The sequence below is a fragment of the Dioscorea cayenensis genome, chromosome 2 (assembly GCF_009730915.1).
Source record: "Dioscorea cayenensis subsp. rotundata cultivar TDr96_F1 chromosome 2, TDr96_F1_v2_PseudoChromosome.rev07_lg8_w22 25.fasta, whole genome shotgun sequence".
NCBI lineage: Eukaryota > Viridiplantae > Streptophyta > Magnoliopsida > Dioscoreales > Dioscoreaceae > Dioscorea > Dioscorea cayenensis.
The window spans coordinates 21,573,031-21,591,345 of record NC_052472.1 but is presented as its reverse complement, the minus strand read 5'-3'; the positions used below and the strand labels follow the sequence as shown (position 1 = coordinate 21,591,345).

Here is an 18,315-nt window from a genome sequence, read left to right as displayed (position 1 = left end):
TGTATTATTCTTCATCATAAAAGTCTTGGCTTTATTGTAAATATTAAAGGTAATCATGCCATTAGAAAAAAAATAATCTTAGGAGTTTCTTTCAAACCATTACAAGTGCTTCACGCTAAAGTTATGACTTCCTAGTTTGTGGTTATTCTTTTCCATTTTCCGTCTAGAACATTAATTTATTTTAAAAAAAATAGTTAACACGGCATTAGTCTAAAGGGTGAGACACTTGGCTCCTATACATGTGGTCAAAAAGTTTGATTCCTTTTTAATACATAATTAAAGTATAATAATAATAAAAAATAATAGTTATGTGAAGTGGTTCATCCGTATTTTACCCCATACGGAATTAATGGACCACTTATTCTTGTAGCTAGTGCCATTTTGCTTCGAAAATTTAGAATCATTTTAATCAAATATCAAGCTTTTATTAAATGCCACATTTTTTTGGTTGACATGTGATCATTTTGGAGAGCCATTGTACCCTCAAAATGTGAAATATTTGAGAGGTTTTCATTGCGGTTTTTTTTTAAAAAATATTTTATTCGAGCTGAATAACTACATCTTCAATAATTATTTCAACTTGCTTTTGTCATTTACCATTAAGATTAATCTTATGTTCATGTTTCCATTATATCTGTAATTTAAGACATGATGAGAAGCAAGTTTAGTGGCTTTTGTATCCACCATTAAACTTAATTTTGACTTCTTTTACTCTTACTCTAATCTAGACGAGTTTGTGAATGAGACCATATATCCAACAAATAGAGTTTGATGAGTACGTTGACGGTCTTGGTATTATGATACCTTCAGTCACGGGCCTCTTGGTTTTTTTTTTTTCCTTCATACTTTTCTCATGTTTATTTTATAATCAGACCATATAATCGCTTTAATCTCAGTAATGAAAATTGTACTTTCTCTACATTCATTCTCTAATGAAGTAACACCGCGACAATGATTGCCCAGTAAAATGTTTAACTTATATATAAGAGGTCAAAGGTTAAACCCTATTCTAATGTATGGTTGAGGTGTAGTCATAAAATATACATGTGTGAGATACTTGCCCATGTTATGTTTAAAAAAATAAACAAATAAAACCACTGAGGTAGCCTGCCATTATTTTCGTCATATCTTAAAATATAGTTTAGGCTACACAGAGTAAGAATTAACCATAACTGTCATACTCTCAAAAGAAATATTTTAATATTAATTTTTAATAAAGCATAATACAAGCTCAAATTCTTTTATTAAAATAAAATGAATAACATGGGGTGGGGGTGTGAGTTATGCGGCAAACTTCAACAAACAAAACTCTTATACCATCAAAATAATAATATTAATAAACATTTCTCTTTATTATAATTCAAAGTTTGATTTCAAATATTTTTTTAATTAATAGTTTTACTCACAGTCACATATATTTGACGATAACACGTCACTGACATATAAATTAATATGGTCTAACTTTTATAAATAATAATAATAAATAATAATAGTGATAATAATAATAATATTCATTTGACGAATCAAACCGTGGAAGATCATCCGACAAAAATTGTCAAAGTTGGCAACTGGTCACATCAAATTAAAAAATAAAAAATAATAATTATTATGAGATAAAATCTAAGTGCCGTCAAATAAAATATAAAATTTTTATAAGTAAATATTCACTATAAAAAGCACCATAATCCAAGACCAAACAACATCATCTCTTAAGTACCCCCACAAACTCTATCTTCTCTTGAGAATAAACACAAACCACCTCCCGTGCAATACACCGATGGCGGACACATTAGCATTCGCCGACGCCGTTGAAGTTGGCTGCGGCATCGCGTTGCCGATGACGCTGAAGGCCATGATTGAGCTAGACGTGCTGGAGGTCATGGCAGCAGCTGGGCCAGGCGCTTTGCTCTCGCCGGAAGAGATCCTGTCTAAGATCCAAAGCAGTAACCCTGACGCCCACGAGGTGCTCGACAGAATGCTTCGGTTCTTGGCGGCGAACAAAGTGATGATGTGCGACGAGATGGACGGAGAGGAGGATGGGAAGAGCAAGAGGCGCTATGGACTGGGCCCGGTTTGCAAGTTCTTCACTAAGGATGAGGATGGAGTCTCTCTGGCTCCATTTATGCTAGTGCATCTCTCCAAGGCTTGGGCGGATACATGGTATAACCTTTTTATTTATCTATTTATTTATTTTGTTGCGACGAAAGGTTTGAGTGAGTGGAGTGAAAAGTATATAATAAATCATTTTAAAGTTATATATATATATATATACTTCATATTAATTCTATCCCCTAATTTATACTATTCATGCAAGTTTTCTTGAGTGGCCATTTGGCCTGTTTTGATTGGTAGATAAAAAATATTTTTTTTTACAAACCCTAGATCTCCAAAATCTCCTTGACCCTATTGCTTCCAGCCCTAGCCGCCTCTTCTGCTCTATCTTCCACTCCCAAAAAAACCCTAGATCTCCAAAATCTCCTTGACCCTATTGCTTCCGGCCCTAGCCGCCTCACTCCCCATCGATCCCTTCCTCCGTGCCTTCCCCTCATCCCTACATCCTCCCTCTTCTCTCCCCCATCCCTTCCCCCTCCGGCGACCACATGTTTATGGATCTCGGCTGGACATCGGCACCTGCGCCTACATGAGCCCAGAGCGGTCTGGAGTCTAGGGCTTACAGTGCTAGAGCTAAGGATATCAATGGAGATGATAAATGGGAGGTTGTCAAATGGAAGGATGTCTAATGCCACCACCGTGTCTCCGGAAACGAAAGCTTCAAAGAAACACTGATTCATGAAGTTGAGTCTTCAGCTTGGAGAATCCTTCATTCATGGTCTCAGTTTTCAAGCATTGAGCTGAAAGAAGCCACAGCTACTGTGAGTTTTTGAATTAATACTATAAAGTAATATATATAGAAGTTTATGTGTTTTTTTGTTTATGGTTTTGTTTTGGTTTTCCATTATGATCTCCATATTTGTTTGGTTGTTTGGTTTTCCACCTCTCCAATGGCCAGGGCTCTTCCTCATCCTCGCATCGCACCCGGCCAAGATCCGATTCCTTCGCATCACTAGAGATTGGAATCTCGATCCATCAACCATGAAGGAGTCTCTCAAGTTTCTAGAGGATCAGAAGCCCTTGACGCATGCCAAGATCCCGATCAGCATCCTCGCCCTGGAAGGTGAATAGGACGAAGGCTGAGGAGTCGGCTGACATGGTGGAAGGGAGTGGTGACGTGGCATCCATTGGTTAAATTTTGCATCCTTGCATCTGTATTAATTTTTTAATTAATTAAATTTGTACAGATGTTTGAATCTCTTTCTCAAGATTGTGAAGGATAGATACTGGATTTCTCACTCTCATGACGATGGAGAACAAGGAAGAGGGATTCACCAACCTCGAAGGTGAAATATCAAGTTGATATATATGAATTGGATAGGATATACACATTAGCATTTTGAAAATTCAAATCTTTGTCTGATAAGTATGAAATTGATATGAATTGATAGGATTTGTACCTTTTTCATATGCAATCATATATTTGAAAATCCAAAACTTTGTTTAGATTTGGATTGGATTCTGATACATATATAAATTTAATGGTAGGAATTGAATAGAATTGACACGTTGGTAGCTCAGTGCATTTTAGATAAGAATGGTAATTAATCTTTACAAGCCCAATAATTTTTTATCTATAGCATTCAATTGTTGGTATAAATGCAATCCTAATCCTAATGTTAATTGATCTTACATGGTCCCACCATTGGATGTAGTCAACTCAATTTCTTGACATGTGTAACTCAATTCCTTGACATGTAATCTTATCCTGACATTGCATTAAAATTACTTTGATTTCTCAAGTACATGTACATTAATTAGATTAGATCAAATAAATCTCAACTGCCATCCATTGTTGCTTATAAAACCATCTCAATGCATTGTAACAAAGATAACTCCCACTTTTGGCCCACACATCTTAGACATTGTTTGAAAGTTGGCTGAGGCTATTCAATATTAGGTAAATCTTTTAATTATGATTTCTTTATTATTTGTTAATTTTAATACCTAACATCCTTTATGTTTATTTTATACACTTTTTTTTTATTTTATAATAATTTGAAAGCCCATTTGATTTTTTCCATTGAGTTATGGTTGTTTGATACAACGTGGTGATGGTCACAAAAAAAAAAGGGGCGAAATTAGCATTTCTTGCAGAACTCAACCAAGCAGAATCAGAGGATGTATTCTTCAAGCAGGTGTGTATGTGATGTTATTAAGGTGCTCACCTCACCTCTCTTAGTTTTCTCATAAACAATTGTCTTTGTAGGCCTGGCTTACATATTTTTGGAGAAGAGCGAAAGCCCATTTGAATTCATTTTAAAGAGACTTTTGGATAAACATGGGTAGTACACTTTTGATAAAAAATCAGTTTGGTATCTTTGAAATTCAGTCCTTTTTGATTTATTTAATTGATTTTAATTTTATTCCCCATTTGAATTCATTTGCTAGTGCCCTACTTTTGAATAAACATTGCCCACAATTGTTGACTATGTTGTATACAATATATAATTTATTGTGATCCTTCTGACATTGTGATCCTTCTAACATCTTTACATGTGATTTTTTATACTTATCCTTCATTGCTTATAAAAGTATATGGGTGGTTATAAAAAGTGAGAATTTTGAGATTTGATCAGTTGTCTTGAGTTTTACGGTTTGAGGCTATCCAAAATCAAGTTAATTTTAAAGTTATGATTTTTTTTTTATATAATGTTAATAAATAATATTCTTTATTTATTTCACCAATAATTTGAAGTTTGTTTATTAAGACTTGGGCACATTTTAATCCATATATATATATATATTTGTTTGTTAAAGCAAATGAAAGGAGAACTTTGTCACATATAAATCGGGGAGGTTAATGATGATGATTATTGTTAATCTCTTTCTTTGATAATGAGTTAGTCAAAATAAGATGAGTTCATTCTACAACCCAAAAACTTAGTGATGTGAAACATAAAAAATGGCTGAGAGGGTTATTAGCATTATGATTATTATTATGATGAAGACATGTATAATTCCATAGGTGAAAATAACAAGGTCATTGATTATGTTTTTAATGCTTTTCTTCGTGGCTTGAACGTTAATCTAAATAATAATCCAATCACCCCCCACCCCTTCTCTCTATATTGATTCTTTTATATTGGCAATATTATAAGAAACCAAACTTAGAACAAAAAAAAAATGATCTTATACACTTCCACAATATACATATATGTGCAAATATTATGGTTTGATTAATATTATTAAAAAATAATTTTGCAAATCTGTCAATGTATACTAATATAGGAAATGGAATTTATTAATAAATCCTTTTTAACTCATATTTATGATGTTTTGAAAGGCAATTATTTTTTAAAAAAATATAAACGAGTAAGATGAAGTCAATAATTTTAATTTTTTTTATTTCTTAATAAGATGGATATGTTATCATTTTATATTGTTTATTATAATGGGTGGAGGAATTCAAACTCTACTCTCATATTTTATATTAAAATGATGGTTTTGAAGATATTATTTGTAGTTATCAAAAATGTTTGTATATGTAAACATTCTTGGCAAACTAGATTTTCTTCATGTAAAATGCACTCGTGTGATAGTAATAAATTGTAGAACCATGTTTTTCGCATGCATAAATTGTTTTCCCTTCTTAAGCATGAAGATCTTTTTTTATTATCTTTCTATTATCTTATGCCAGTCTAATTTAAAAAAAAAAAAAACCTAAAAAACAAAATTCTTACAGGAATTCAGAAAAATATGCATTAAATGAACATTTGTGTTAATAAATAAAAGTACTATATATTGAATATATATGAACAAAAAAAATTAATTTCTTAAATAAAATAAGTAAACCATTAATCCAACTTATAACTTTTAACGGCACAATACCCCCAATAAAATCTACATAACCACCATCCAAACCTTTGATATAATATACAATCACAATAAATCTTGATTTCAACTTTAAAATCCTCAATCATTCTAGATACATATAAATATATATATATATATATACATACACATTCAATTATTATAGCCATGAAGAAAAAAAAAAAACAAAGTAAAAAGCTTAATATAAAAAATTGTTCTTTTGCCCAAAATATCTAAATGAAGTCATTTAATCATTCAATAAACAATATAACATATTTAATATATTTCTCATATTGTTTTTCTAAAATATTTAAATTGGACACTTTTCCTTCTTGAACATGAAGATCCTTTCATTATCCTTCCATCATTATATGTGAATAAAAAATTCCGTAAAAAACGATAACTCTATATAAATTTGCAAAATTGTTATAAAGTGAAAGTTTGTGTAAATAAATAAAACTACCATATCTTGAATATATATTCTCTGCACAATTTAATTTCATAAAGAAAATAAGTAAACAATAAATTCACCTTTTTCTAAACAAATACTTGGTCATAAAAATTAAGCATTGGCAACTTTTTATAGCACATTACCTGCAATAAAATCTGCTCAACCACCATCCATACTTTTAATATTATATACAATCACAATAAATCTTGATTACACTTTTAAAATCCTCAATCATTATACACTAAATAAAGATATACATAAATAAATATGTTTATATATATATATATATTAGACAGACATCTTATTTCAATTCTTCTAAAAAAAGAAAAAAACCTAGGTGAAAGGCTTAGTATGTAAAATTATTTTTTCTTTCAAAGTATCGAAATAAAATCATTCTCATCATTCAATAAAAAATATAACATATTCCAGTCATATCTTGCAAATATATTTTCCATACTGAAAATGATTTACAAAAAAAAAAATGACATTAATAATTTTTTTTTTTTGTTTTCAAAATTTATACTATCTTTGTAATCTTCATTTTAGATATAATCAACCTGCAGCGTTAGCGCGGGTACTTAAATCTAGTATATATATATATAAACATATGTTATCTGCGGATGACCACGTCCACATATGCAGTGTTTAGCAGGGATATTTGTTTATAATCGTTAAATCCTTATTTAATAATTATTATTTATAAAAATACTATATATAGAGTTACATGGTCACCGTTTGCGACTGTTGTACACATCCATAAATTTTCTTAGATTTAAAATCTAAGAATGACCGTCGTAAATGATGGGTTATATATATATATATATACATGCATATATTCTAATATAAAAATTTCATAAAAATAAATAATAGATAAATAAAGTCAACAACCTCTTAGTCTATATATTAACAATAGATCTCATATTTAGGGTGTTTATGTTTTTGCGAAAGAGTTGGGGTCTAATTCATCCATGCAAAAAGAGGACATAAGTGTGTTGAGATATTGACTCCACACTTATACATGTCCCTGACACGGGATTTGTCTGTGTTTTATAAAGTTAAATACTCCTAGCCATGATAAAGATGCATAATATAAAATTATATCTGTGTTGATGAAAATTAGTCTACTACAAAAGATTGCCCATATCTGGCCTTCTCAATAGAATAGCAGTTAAATTCGTGAGCTATAGACTGGTTTCACCGACTGATACTTTAAGCATCACTATATATAAGATATTCTACTGATGGATTTTTAATCGTTGGTATAGGTTGACTTTTATCTATAGTAACAGTCAAATTTGTAGCTATAAATTATCTATACCAATGGAATATTCAATCTGTCGGGAATAAATATGATATTTACTTACAGATATTATTCCATTGGTATAACTTCACTACTCTATACTTATACTTATCTATAGCAATGGTTAAATGTAGTAGCTATAAATTATTTTATACCAATGAATCTTTAAAAATGTTAGAATAGATCAGACATTCAGTGACGGAAATCATTCTGTTAGTAGAGCTATATGTTTTGAATTTTATTTTATTTTTATATTTATCTTTAGTAGAGCATGACTTAATAATAATAATAATAATAATAATAATAATAATAATAATATCAGAATTAAATTTGAGATTTATATTGAGAATAATAATTAAATTAAAAAATTAAATATTATATGTACATGCATTACATGTATGTATGTATAAGAATATGAGAAAAAAGCTTTTATTGAAAAAAAAAAAACCTTCTTATTGATTAAGAATATGAATAATCTAATTAAAAAAATGAGAGTTTTACTTAGATTTTACAGTATACAGGGCAAATATCAAACATATAGTGTTAGACGGGAGTGCACCTTTTGTGAAGACTCATGGAACCACATTGTTTGAGTATGAGGACAAAAGATCCCCATTTTCAGTGAGATGTTCAACAAAAGCCATGTTCAACCAGACAACCATGCTCATGAAGAAGATGCTTTGAGAAATTACAAAGGGATTTGAGAGTATTAATGTGCTTGTGGATGTGGCCAGTGGTCATGGGGGCATTCTTTCCATCATACTATCCAAGTACCCACACATCAAAGGCGTCAACTTTGATTTACCTAAAGTGGTCTCTCAAGCACAACCCATTGAAGGTTAATCATAATTTTTGTTTTAACTTGTAGCTAATTTTTCTTTGTATGTTTTAGAAGTCATATTAATTCATAGATTTATATTAAAGAAAATTGGTTGTGATTGTTTGCATGCAGGAGTGGAGTTGCAGGGAGACATGTTTGAAAGTGTCCCCTAGTGGTGATGCCATATTACTGAAGGTTTGTACGTTAATTAGTTTTTATGCATAAAAAAGAAATAAAAAATGTATGGAAAGTATATAATAAAATCTAAAATTTTAATATATATATATATATATATGAACACGTACACAACTAGGAGGTTAAGTGATGTTTGAAACCTTTTTAGATAGATCAGAAGTGCTTTTTAGTTTATGGTTTGTCCATATATTTTATAAAAAGAATATATCTTGGATTATCATTATTCACGTCAAAAATATTGCAAATATGAAATAAAAACTAATTATGAAATAACTCGTGAGTTCATTACGTGTTTAGAAGTATTTCTCATTGATAAATTATTATTGTTATAATTTTAAAAAAATTAAATTATAAAAAAAATGGCTTGGCTTTAATATGATGTTTGTATGCAGGAGGTACTTCATAATTGGAGTGATGCGGATTGTATGAAGGTATTGAAAAACTGTTTGAAGACATTACCAGATGATGGAAAATTAATCGTTATAGAGCAAGTTATTCCTAAAAAAATTGATGAAGCAAAGAATGCTTTGCTTCTTGATATTATTATGTTGACTTTCTTTACTGGAGGGAAAGAAAGAACTGAACAGGAATATCAATTTCTTGCTAAAGAAAGTGGATTTTTCTAAAGTCAAATTTGTGTGTAATATTTATAGTTTTTTTCTGTCATGGAATTCTACAAGTAAATGCAACTTGTGACTTACAGCAAATCAAAGTCTTTTATGTAATAATAAAAAAATGAATAAATTACATATATTAAAATAATAAAGAATTAGTGCTCCAAATTTCATTTTGTTACAATATTTGGGGCTTTGGCACTCATTTGCATTTAATTGATTTTTATATAAATTTAAATATGAAAAAAAAGTGAGCTAATCAATTATTTAGTTTATTAGAACCAGGTCCCTTATGTTAGATGTTTGTTCTTTACTGAAAAGAGATTCAAATCTCAACTCACATATAGTGAGTATACGGTGTTGTGTCCAATTAATTCAACATATCAATTCTACGTTTTTTTTAGTAAATAAAAATGGTTATCAATAATAATAATAATAATAATAATAATAATAATAATAATAATAATAATAATAAAAGGCTCTAGCGTTTCTCCATTGACTATTGACTTAGGGTTTTCCCATTGACTATTGACTTGTGCTAGTCAGTGGAAACATCCGTCAGTTAATTTCTTTCTTACTTTCTTTCTTCCTTTTTTGATAATTTTACATAATTAAAATTGACCAATTCCTATATATCATTGTAATAAAGCAATTATAAATTTAGATGCCATGTCACCGTTGAACAGATCGAACTTGGCTATTCAATCAGAGTAAATTAATGAATGATTTAATATGCTTTCGAAGTTCATATTTTTCCACCGTGAGCTTGACTTCTAGGTGCCATGTTTGGATTTCCTTATCATTGTTAATTAAATATTGAATAGTTAGCTGAAATATTACAAACAATTTTCACCAAAACAAAATATATTAACCAAAGAGTTCAAACTCAACTACATTAGTCCCACCGTGAAAAACTTTAGTGTAAGACATTTAAAAAATCCTATATCTAAATCTTACTGATAATGATAAAATTTTTTTACAAACCCTCTATCACCAAGTGATGACGTATAGGCTGGACATTCGATTCTAAGTCGTGCACCCTGACAACGTTTACCACATATGTCAATATATATATATATAAATTAATTAAAAAATATTTTTGAGATAACAGTTTTCCATTATGTTTTAATTTTATATACATGCTTCTTATCTAATTAAGCATTTTGAATTATTATATTTCATAAAACAAGTTGTCAAATATTTTTCATAAAAGAGTTATACCGATGTCGTTGATTAAAAAAAGGAAAATCATCCGCAAGCTTTTTATTTTTCATTGATTTTCAAAAAACACTTCCAATTCCCATGGATTTTCTTTTTATCAATAACTACTTTTTTTTAATCAAATTTCTACCCAAACATTTATTTTCTTTTCTTTTTTTCAAATTTCTATCTCAAACATTTATGTTTAGATTTTAATTTAAAGAAAATTTATAAATGGATTAATTATCATCTTTCAATTCTCACACTAAAATATAAAAAGCATGTAATAACAAAATAATAAATGGATTCCCATAGGAACCACCAGCATTATAATTAGAAAAATTATTATAAATTTTGGGCTATTCACAGAAAAATATATATATGTAGGAGATACCTAATAACAGGAATTAATGGTATGATGAGTATAATTTGCACTCAATATATAGACTTTGTTTAACTCATAATGAATTAAATTTGAATTATTTTAAACCAATTTTACTTCTAATCTTATTGTTATTACATTGTAGGAAAGAAAGAATGATTTGAAGGAAGAACATGTAAAAAGCACAAAGTTAGAGAAAAAAAGTGCAAAGTTTCAACAGAGAAAAAACAAGCAAAACAGAAAATCTAGTGCATAGGCGCTAGAACATTAAGAGGTGCAAAACAAAAAACTATAGCACCTTGGCGGTACAGTCTTTGGCGCTTAGGCACTGCCTTGATTTCAAGTTATAAAATGGGCTAGGGTCGAGATGAAAAAAGGAGGAGGAGAATTTCGGATATCAAAAGGCCCGGAGCGAAGATTCGGCGCGGATTCATCGTCAAGCTTTAGTTTTTAGTTTTTCTTTGTTTATTTGATTATGAACCTTGTTAATATGTCAAGCTTTGCAATTATTATGTTCTAATTAAATACTTTTTCTAGGGCTACTATGTAGCCCGACTATGAAAACCTAGATTCATGTTTGTTTAATTCAATTGATGCTTGTTTTAATACTATGTTGGATATTTTAATCTATGCTTAATGCTTGTGATTGCTTGATCACCAATTGCATGATTAGTAATTTGATTTGAGACTGAGAGGTGATAATTGAATTAGGTCTTGGTTGAAATATTGTACAATCATCATAAGATAGAGATATTTATGAGATTGTATGCATCATTATAAATTTCTAGAGCTTAATGAGTTCCATAGGTTCATAGTTATATCAGATATGATGTTAACTTATCTAGTGGAATATGCTATTGATGTTTGAGAAAGATCAATATGTAATTTAGGAAAATTTGATGACAGTATAAGAAACAAACATTGACTGATTGAACTAGATGATCTTGGTGGAATTATTACAGAACGTGATCTTCCTAAAACATCTCAAAATGATAGTGAAGTGGAGAATGTTTACTTCTCAATATTATTATGTTAACTTACACTAATGGAGAAAAAGAGAGGGCTGAAAAGGAGTATCAATTTCTTGCCAAGACCAGTGGCTTTTCAGGATTAAAAAATGTGTGATATTTATGGCTTTTCTGTCCTGGAATCCTACAAGTAAATGCAATTTGTAACTTAAGTTGCATCAAAAGTTTTACCTGTTTTTTTCTAATTCATCTCTATTTGTGTTTGTATAAATAAAAATAGATAAATCTAGGGGGTGTAAACGAGCCGAGCCGAGCCGAGCCAAGTCTGGCCATGTTCAAGCTCGACTCATGATTAATGTACAACATTCTTGCATTTCATATCATTTTCAATACTCATTTGGCTTACATTAAGATTATATTGTGGAATTTGATGTTAAATCTAGAGTGTTTTGCATTTTCAGGCTTCGAGCATCACTTAAAGATAAGAGGGAACCCAAAGAAGCATTTCAAATCTTAAATGAAGAAGTTGAAGATCTTTCGCATTGATTGAACAAAGACAAGGCAAACTGGCTGGCTTACAGGCAGCTTACGGTCGTAAGCAATTTTCAGAGAACCTTGCGGGCATGCTTATACCCGTAAGGAGGAGTTTAGAGCCAAATCAGGGTACCTTACGGGCATGACTTATGCCCGTAAGGACCATCAAGAGAAGTTTACGACCAAAGCTTATGCGCGTAAGCGCAGTCACAAGATGCAGAACAGTAAAGCTTACGGTCCAGCGCTTACGGTCATAAGCTGGACAGTAATACAGACTAGGACCTTATAGATAGAACTTATGACTATAAGTGTTCCCGTAAGGCTCGCGACGCATTTTCTCTAGTTCCTTACGGCCACGTCCTTACGTCCGTAAATAGCCCATAAGTTGTCGAGTATAAATAAATCCGACGAGGACTTTTAGGGCATTCTTTTGTTGTCTTTGACTTTCTTCTTAGAGGCCAAGCTATGGGAGAAAGGATACAAATCTCTAGGGCCCAAGGGGCTAATCTAGGAGGAGATTTTGATCCACATTCAAGGGGAGGGTTGATCATAGTCATCAGGCTCATCTTGGCAGTGTTCGTAGAAGCTTACCTAGGGTTTCTCATGTGACTCATCTCCGGCACGATTGAGAGGGATTTTTTTTATTGCTTTCAATGTCTCTCATTGAGTCTTGTTGCTTAAATGATTGCCCTCTATTGATGCAGGGCTAATTTGTTTGATGTTTGGGCATAGTGAACTCTAAGCTTTATCTTTTGACATTGGTTGTTGGATTCATGTGATTTATTTGTTTTCCTTATTGCAATCTAATATATTTGAATCATACTTGATTTCCAGTGTTTAAATGCTTGATTTCTATTGTGGCGAAAGCCCTAGTTATCATACTTGATGCGCTTGGTGACGAGAAGAAATTCCTACCTAACATAGGCATGCCATAATTATTGTGAATTGTGAGTAAACCTAAACATAGGGTCCTTTGGAGACCCTGTCTCCCTCAATTATCCCAAGTCAGTTAATGAGTAATCTTCGTGCTCTGCAATCATGTGGATTAGATTTTAGGAGAAATAGCATCTTACTCTATATTTGGATTAAGGGTAATCTCTCCCCATAAGAGATATTATCTACTTAAGAGATTCTCATCAGCACACAGTGAGGTTTCATAAAGTGTTAATGCAATTGTGTGGATGACTATATCAGCTCTGCACCGATTCAGTTACTCTTTACCCTCTACCAATGGGTTTAGTATGATTCAATAAACCTCTCGGTTCAAATAGGATTGCATACTTTAACAACCTTTGTCATGCACTTCATCAAACCTTAGAGTGATGCTATGCCGAGACATCATCTCCTTCCCTGCTTTCCCTCTTTTTTTATTTCGTATTTCTTGCATTTACTTTCTTTTATTCATATACAACACTCAATTGTTTAGGTTAATTTTTGGAACTAGGGTTACCACTAGAACTCTTAATCTTTCCTGTAGACCGACATCTTGCTTTCATGCACACTTTATTACATAATCAGCACATACACTTGCATCCCTATCAGCTCGCTATTATTTTAATCGAGCTTGAGCTTCTTTTATCTAAGCCGAGCCGAGCTCGAACCTACATCAAGCTTCATAAATAGTAAAACCCTCAAGTTCAACTCATTTAATTAATAAAGATCGGTCATTTTTCATAAGTAAGACATCATCATAATAATTTTATTATTAAAAAAAATATTGTTTTAAAATTAATATTGGACCTTTTTATAATAAAAATTATAAATTAATGTTATTTTTCTTAAATCTATACTTAAAAATTAGTGTGATATTTTTGCAATATATTATTATTAATAATCCCATAGATGACAATGTTAATATTGCTATAAAAGTTTCCATAAATAATTTACATAAATGAGATTGTTAATGATACATAAATAATTCTATTAATGATTTTTATAAATAAACTTGTTAAATGAGCATTTAAATGGTTTTTGTAAGCGAGTTTGTAATGATATTTTATATGAGTTGTTCATGAGCCTTAACAAATCGAGCTTGGTGGTGTTCAAACTCAGTTTGTTTATCTTATGGGCTTTAATAAACGAGCTGAGCCGAGCCGAATTGAGCCTTCAAGCTTTTAACGAACGTATTGGTTCTTTTACAACCCAAGAGAAATCCTAATATATGAAAATAATATGAGCCCATACTTGTAGATCCATGACTAGTCACCTAGAAGGCTAGAACGGGTAAGTACTAGTATACGTTTCTTTCATTTGTAAAATTACATAGAAAACGGATGAGTATCGGTTGGGTAAGTACTTGCATAGAGTTGGAGGTATGAATAACATATTAATGTCTTTTTTGTCTTTTAATAAATTATAGTTTATTTAAAAAAAAAATTTAAATGTCGTTGGACAGTCATTGACCTGCTGATAAATAGATACTTTCATACATGCTACAGTAGTTGTGATCAGCGTTAGAATTCCATGTACTCACATTAATAAAAAAGTAAATAAAAAAAAAATTCCACTCCAAACAACAACTCTCAAGTCAGATTTCTTAGTTATGCTATTATCAAACAATTCCTTATAGTAAACTACATAAAAAAAAACAATAATAATAAAAAATAATACCATTAACATTAACACCATACTTTATTTTCTTCCTTTTAAAAGTGATAAATCTGTTTTTTTTAATTTTATTTGATAACAATGTTATTTATTAATTTACTTTGATAAAATATGCCAAATTAGACATAATTAATATTTACTCAAACTACCACTCCCACAATTAAAATAAATAAATAAATATATATATATATATATCATTTTTGTACAAGTAAAAATTTGATTAGTCACTGTACTATAACATTTTTCATTTTGGTCATTGACTTTTGATTTGTATCTTTTTGGTCATTGGATACTAATTCTTTACACGTTACTAATATTTAAAATTTATTTAATCCACATTGGGCATGACATATCAGCCAGAGACAAACCAATCTAGCAGCATCCTTGTCAACTGGCCATGTCAGTTGAGTTTTCAATATACTATATACACTCTGTTTAGACAACTCAACATCCAAGTCAGCACAATCGTCCCCGACCTTCATCCGAGAGAGGGAGAGAGAAGGGGGTTCTTCGTCCGATGGGCTTTTCCTTCACCGGAGATCTCTTTATTCACCTGTGTGAAAGCCAACAAATAAGAGGAGGAAGACCAAATCCACAAGTAGCAGCCTGCGACTAGAGGTGGGCACGGGCCGATTAACCGGGCCCGCCGGGTCCGGTTCACTGGAAACCGGACCCGGAACCGCCCGTGCTACAGGGGAGACCCGCCGGGCCGGGTTGACACAGCAGGCCCGCCGGTTCCGGTCCATTATGTGAATGAACCGGACCCGGCCCGGCTTATCACAGAAACCGCCGGGTCCGGGCCAGGCCCGTTTGACCCGGCGGGTTTTTGTAAATAATAAAAATATGTGTCATGAATGGGGTTTGAACCTAGGACCTCTCATATGGGAAAATAACAATAACCAATTGGCCTACAAATTTTTCTTATTTTAGTTTAAAACATAAATAAATATAAAGAATTTACAAAATATTTTTTAAATTTAATCCCCAACAACAAAAAATTTAAAATAATTTATAATAACTTAAAAAATTTTATAACATATCAAAATAATTTTAAAAAGGATAAAAAAAACTACATTTTTAATTTATTTATCTATCAAATTAAATTATTAGCACACCATTTTAAGTGCAACAAAATGTATATATAAGTAGTATTCTTATTTTTTAAATTGAAGTTATCATCAACTTATTTATTTATTATAATTAGGGTTGGCTCTAGATTTTATTTTGTTCTCTGACAATAGGGTTATTATTGTGCTTATCATGTTGTTATTGAAAAAAAGTTACAAATCAAAATAATATGGTGTGAACCATTATTCAAAGATATTCTTTATTTTACTAATATATTTTTTTATAAATTGATTTACATAATTTAAAAAACAATTTTTTGTAATTTTATTTTTTTATTTTATAAATTGAAACAAAATAATCTAATATATATGTGACAAATAAGAGTGCGCTATTTAAGAGAATTTAAGAGTGTGCATATGTAGAGATTTAGAGCTTATGAACCTAAAGACAATTAACAAAATAATTATTTTTTAAAAAAAATATTTATGAAAATTTATTGTTTGATACTTTGATATTTTACTAATTGATTTGTATAATTTTTTAATTTATTATATGGTTTCTTAATTTTTTATAAATTAAATATATAAAATATTTTGATCTATATCCTACATCTATCTATATATAATTCTTTCCAATAAATATTAGAAAAAAATTGTAGCTCTAGTGGTTGGGTTTTTGCTATCCAAGTCCAAGATCATGGGTTCAAATCATATGACCAACAACAAGTACTTAGTATTAAAAAAAAAACAAACAAAAACATTAAACCGGTTTGACCCGACCCGCTGGGCCCAACCGGGTTTTGACCCGGTGGGTCAACCCGCCGGGTCACGGGTTGGGAAAAACCTAACCCGTAACCGCCCCTGACGGGCGGTTCCGGGCCGGGCCGAGCACGGGCCGGGCCGGTTTTCCGGACGGCCCGTACCCACCTCTACCTGCGACAGGAGCCATTTATGTTTTTTTTTCTTTGGTTTATAGCCAAATTTGCTAATAGTTGAATTCATGAATGAAAGTTTAGACAATCATGTACCAAATCAAAGATGGTGTGCCCTAAATTAATCAATGAAAAAATTTTATGGTGATTATCTGGCTTCATGTGGAAAGTTAAAAATTTTATTCTATTCCAATGGAGATCAATCTTTTTTACTCGAGTGTGTTTCTCGGCAAGCTTTGTATATTCTTATCATGTAGATCTTAGAGAACATCAATTTGTTACCCATATGCATTTAAGAGCTAAATTAACTCCATGATGTTGATGAAACTATTCAAGAATCATCTATGGATGTATAATGAATGATTAATGAATGGTTATCCAATAATTAATGAATGTGAAGGCTTTTTAGGCACTAACAATCTATTATCTATAGTCTATTATAAATTTATAATAGCTTCTCACTTTCTCACAAACATAGAATGAATAACATTTACTTAACATATCAGATTATTTGAACACAACAAAATGTTCTGCTGCATATTTACATTTTGGCTTCTGTACAAAGATTAGTATTTCACCAAAGCAAAATTGAAACACTTTCAACCAAAAAAAAAAAAAGGAGAAATGAATACACAATGACCAAGTAAGCATTTTGTAAATTACAGGCACTTTCAACAACAAAAAAAAAGGTAAAATGAATACACCAAGACTAGGATAACATTCAAAGTTGAAGTTGACAAGGTCCCCACTAGTCCCCTGAATTTTAAAAGAGTAAAAAATATGTACAAAATATGGTGAAGCCCTTCTTTTAAGGTTTTCCATATCCACTACAACTACCAAGGCCAGGTGGAAGCCACACCTTTTTTTTTCTGCACCACCTAGTTTGTTGTTACCTTCAACAGTTGTCTCTTTCACTTCTACTCGCAAGACTGGGGACCTTGCTGTGAATTTCTTCCTTGCCTGGATTTTTGATAGAAGTTGCCTTTTCCATCCTGTTGTGTTTAATTTTTGCTTCTCTATTTCAGCTCCATCTGTAGTTGATACTCTCGGGGTGGCTTGAGCATCTCTATCTACTTGTAGTGTTTAAAGAAACTATTGTAGTTATTGATCTTGGATGAATAACATTAAAGGATACACTAAGTATACCAATGGCATGGGTGAAACTGATAGATTTGCAAATGTTTCAATATTTTAGACTGAAGCAGTTTTGCTAGGGAGGATCTGACCAGGTATTTGAAGCATCTAAAGTGTCCAAAAAAAAATTAGTTCAACAGATGCATACTACTAATTGTGATTAATTAGATTAGGACATACCTGTTT

The 18,315-nt window shown here is 31.1% G+C and overlaps 1 protein-coding gene and 1 long non-coding RNA gene across 2 annotated transcripts; both read left to right on the top strand.

Annotated features, from left to right (window-relative positions):
• The first annotated feature begins 1,726 nt into the window (after nt 1-1,726).
• Nucleotides 1,727-9,224, top strand: LOC120271224 (caffeic acid 3-O-methyltransferase 1-like). Its single transcript, XM_039278104.1, has 2 exons — nt 1,727-2,160; nt 9,087-9,224. The coding sequence occupies exons 1-2, from the start codon at nt 1,778-1,780 to the stop codon at nt 9,118-9,120; spliced, it is 417 nt and encodes a 138-aa protein (XP_039134038.1). The 5' UTR covers nt 1,727-1,777; the 3' UTR covers nt 9,121-9,224.
• Nucleotides 2,324-4,570, top strand: LOC120271240. Its single transcript, XR_005539865.1, has 4 exons — nt 2,324-2,873; nt 3,011-3,224; nt 3,300-4,250; nt 4,322-4,570. It is a non-coding gene; the product is annotated as an uncharacterized LOC120271240 (long non-coding RNA).
• Nucleotides 9,225-18,315: the final 9,091 nt, after the last annotated feature.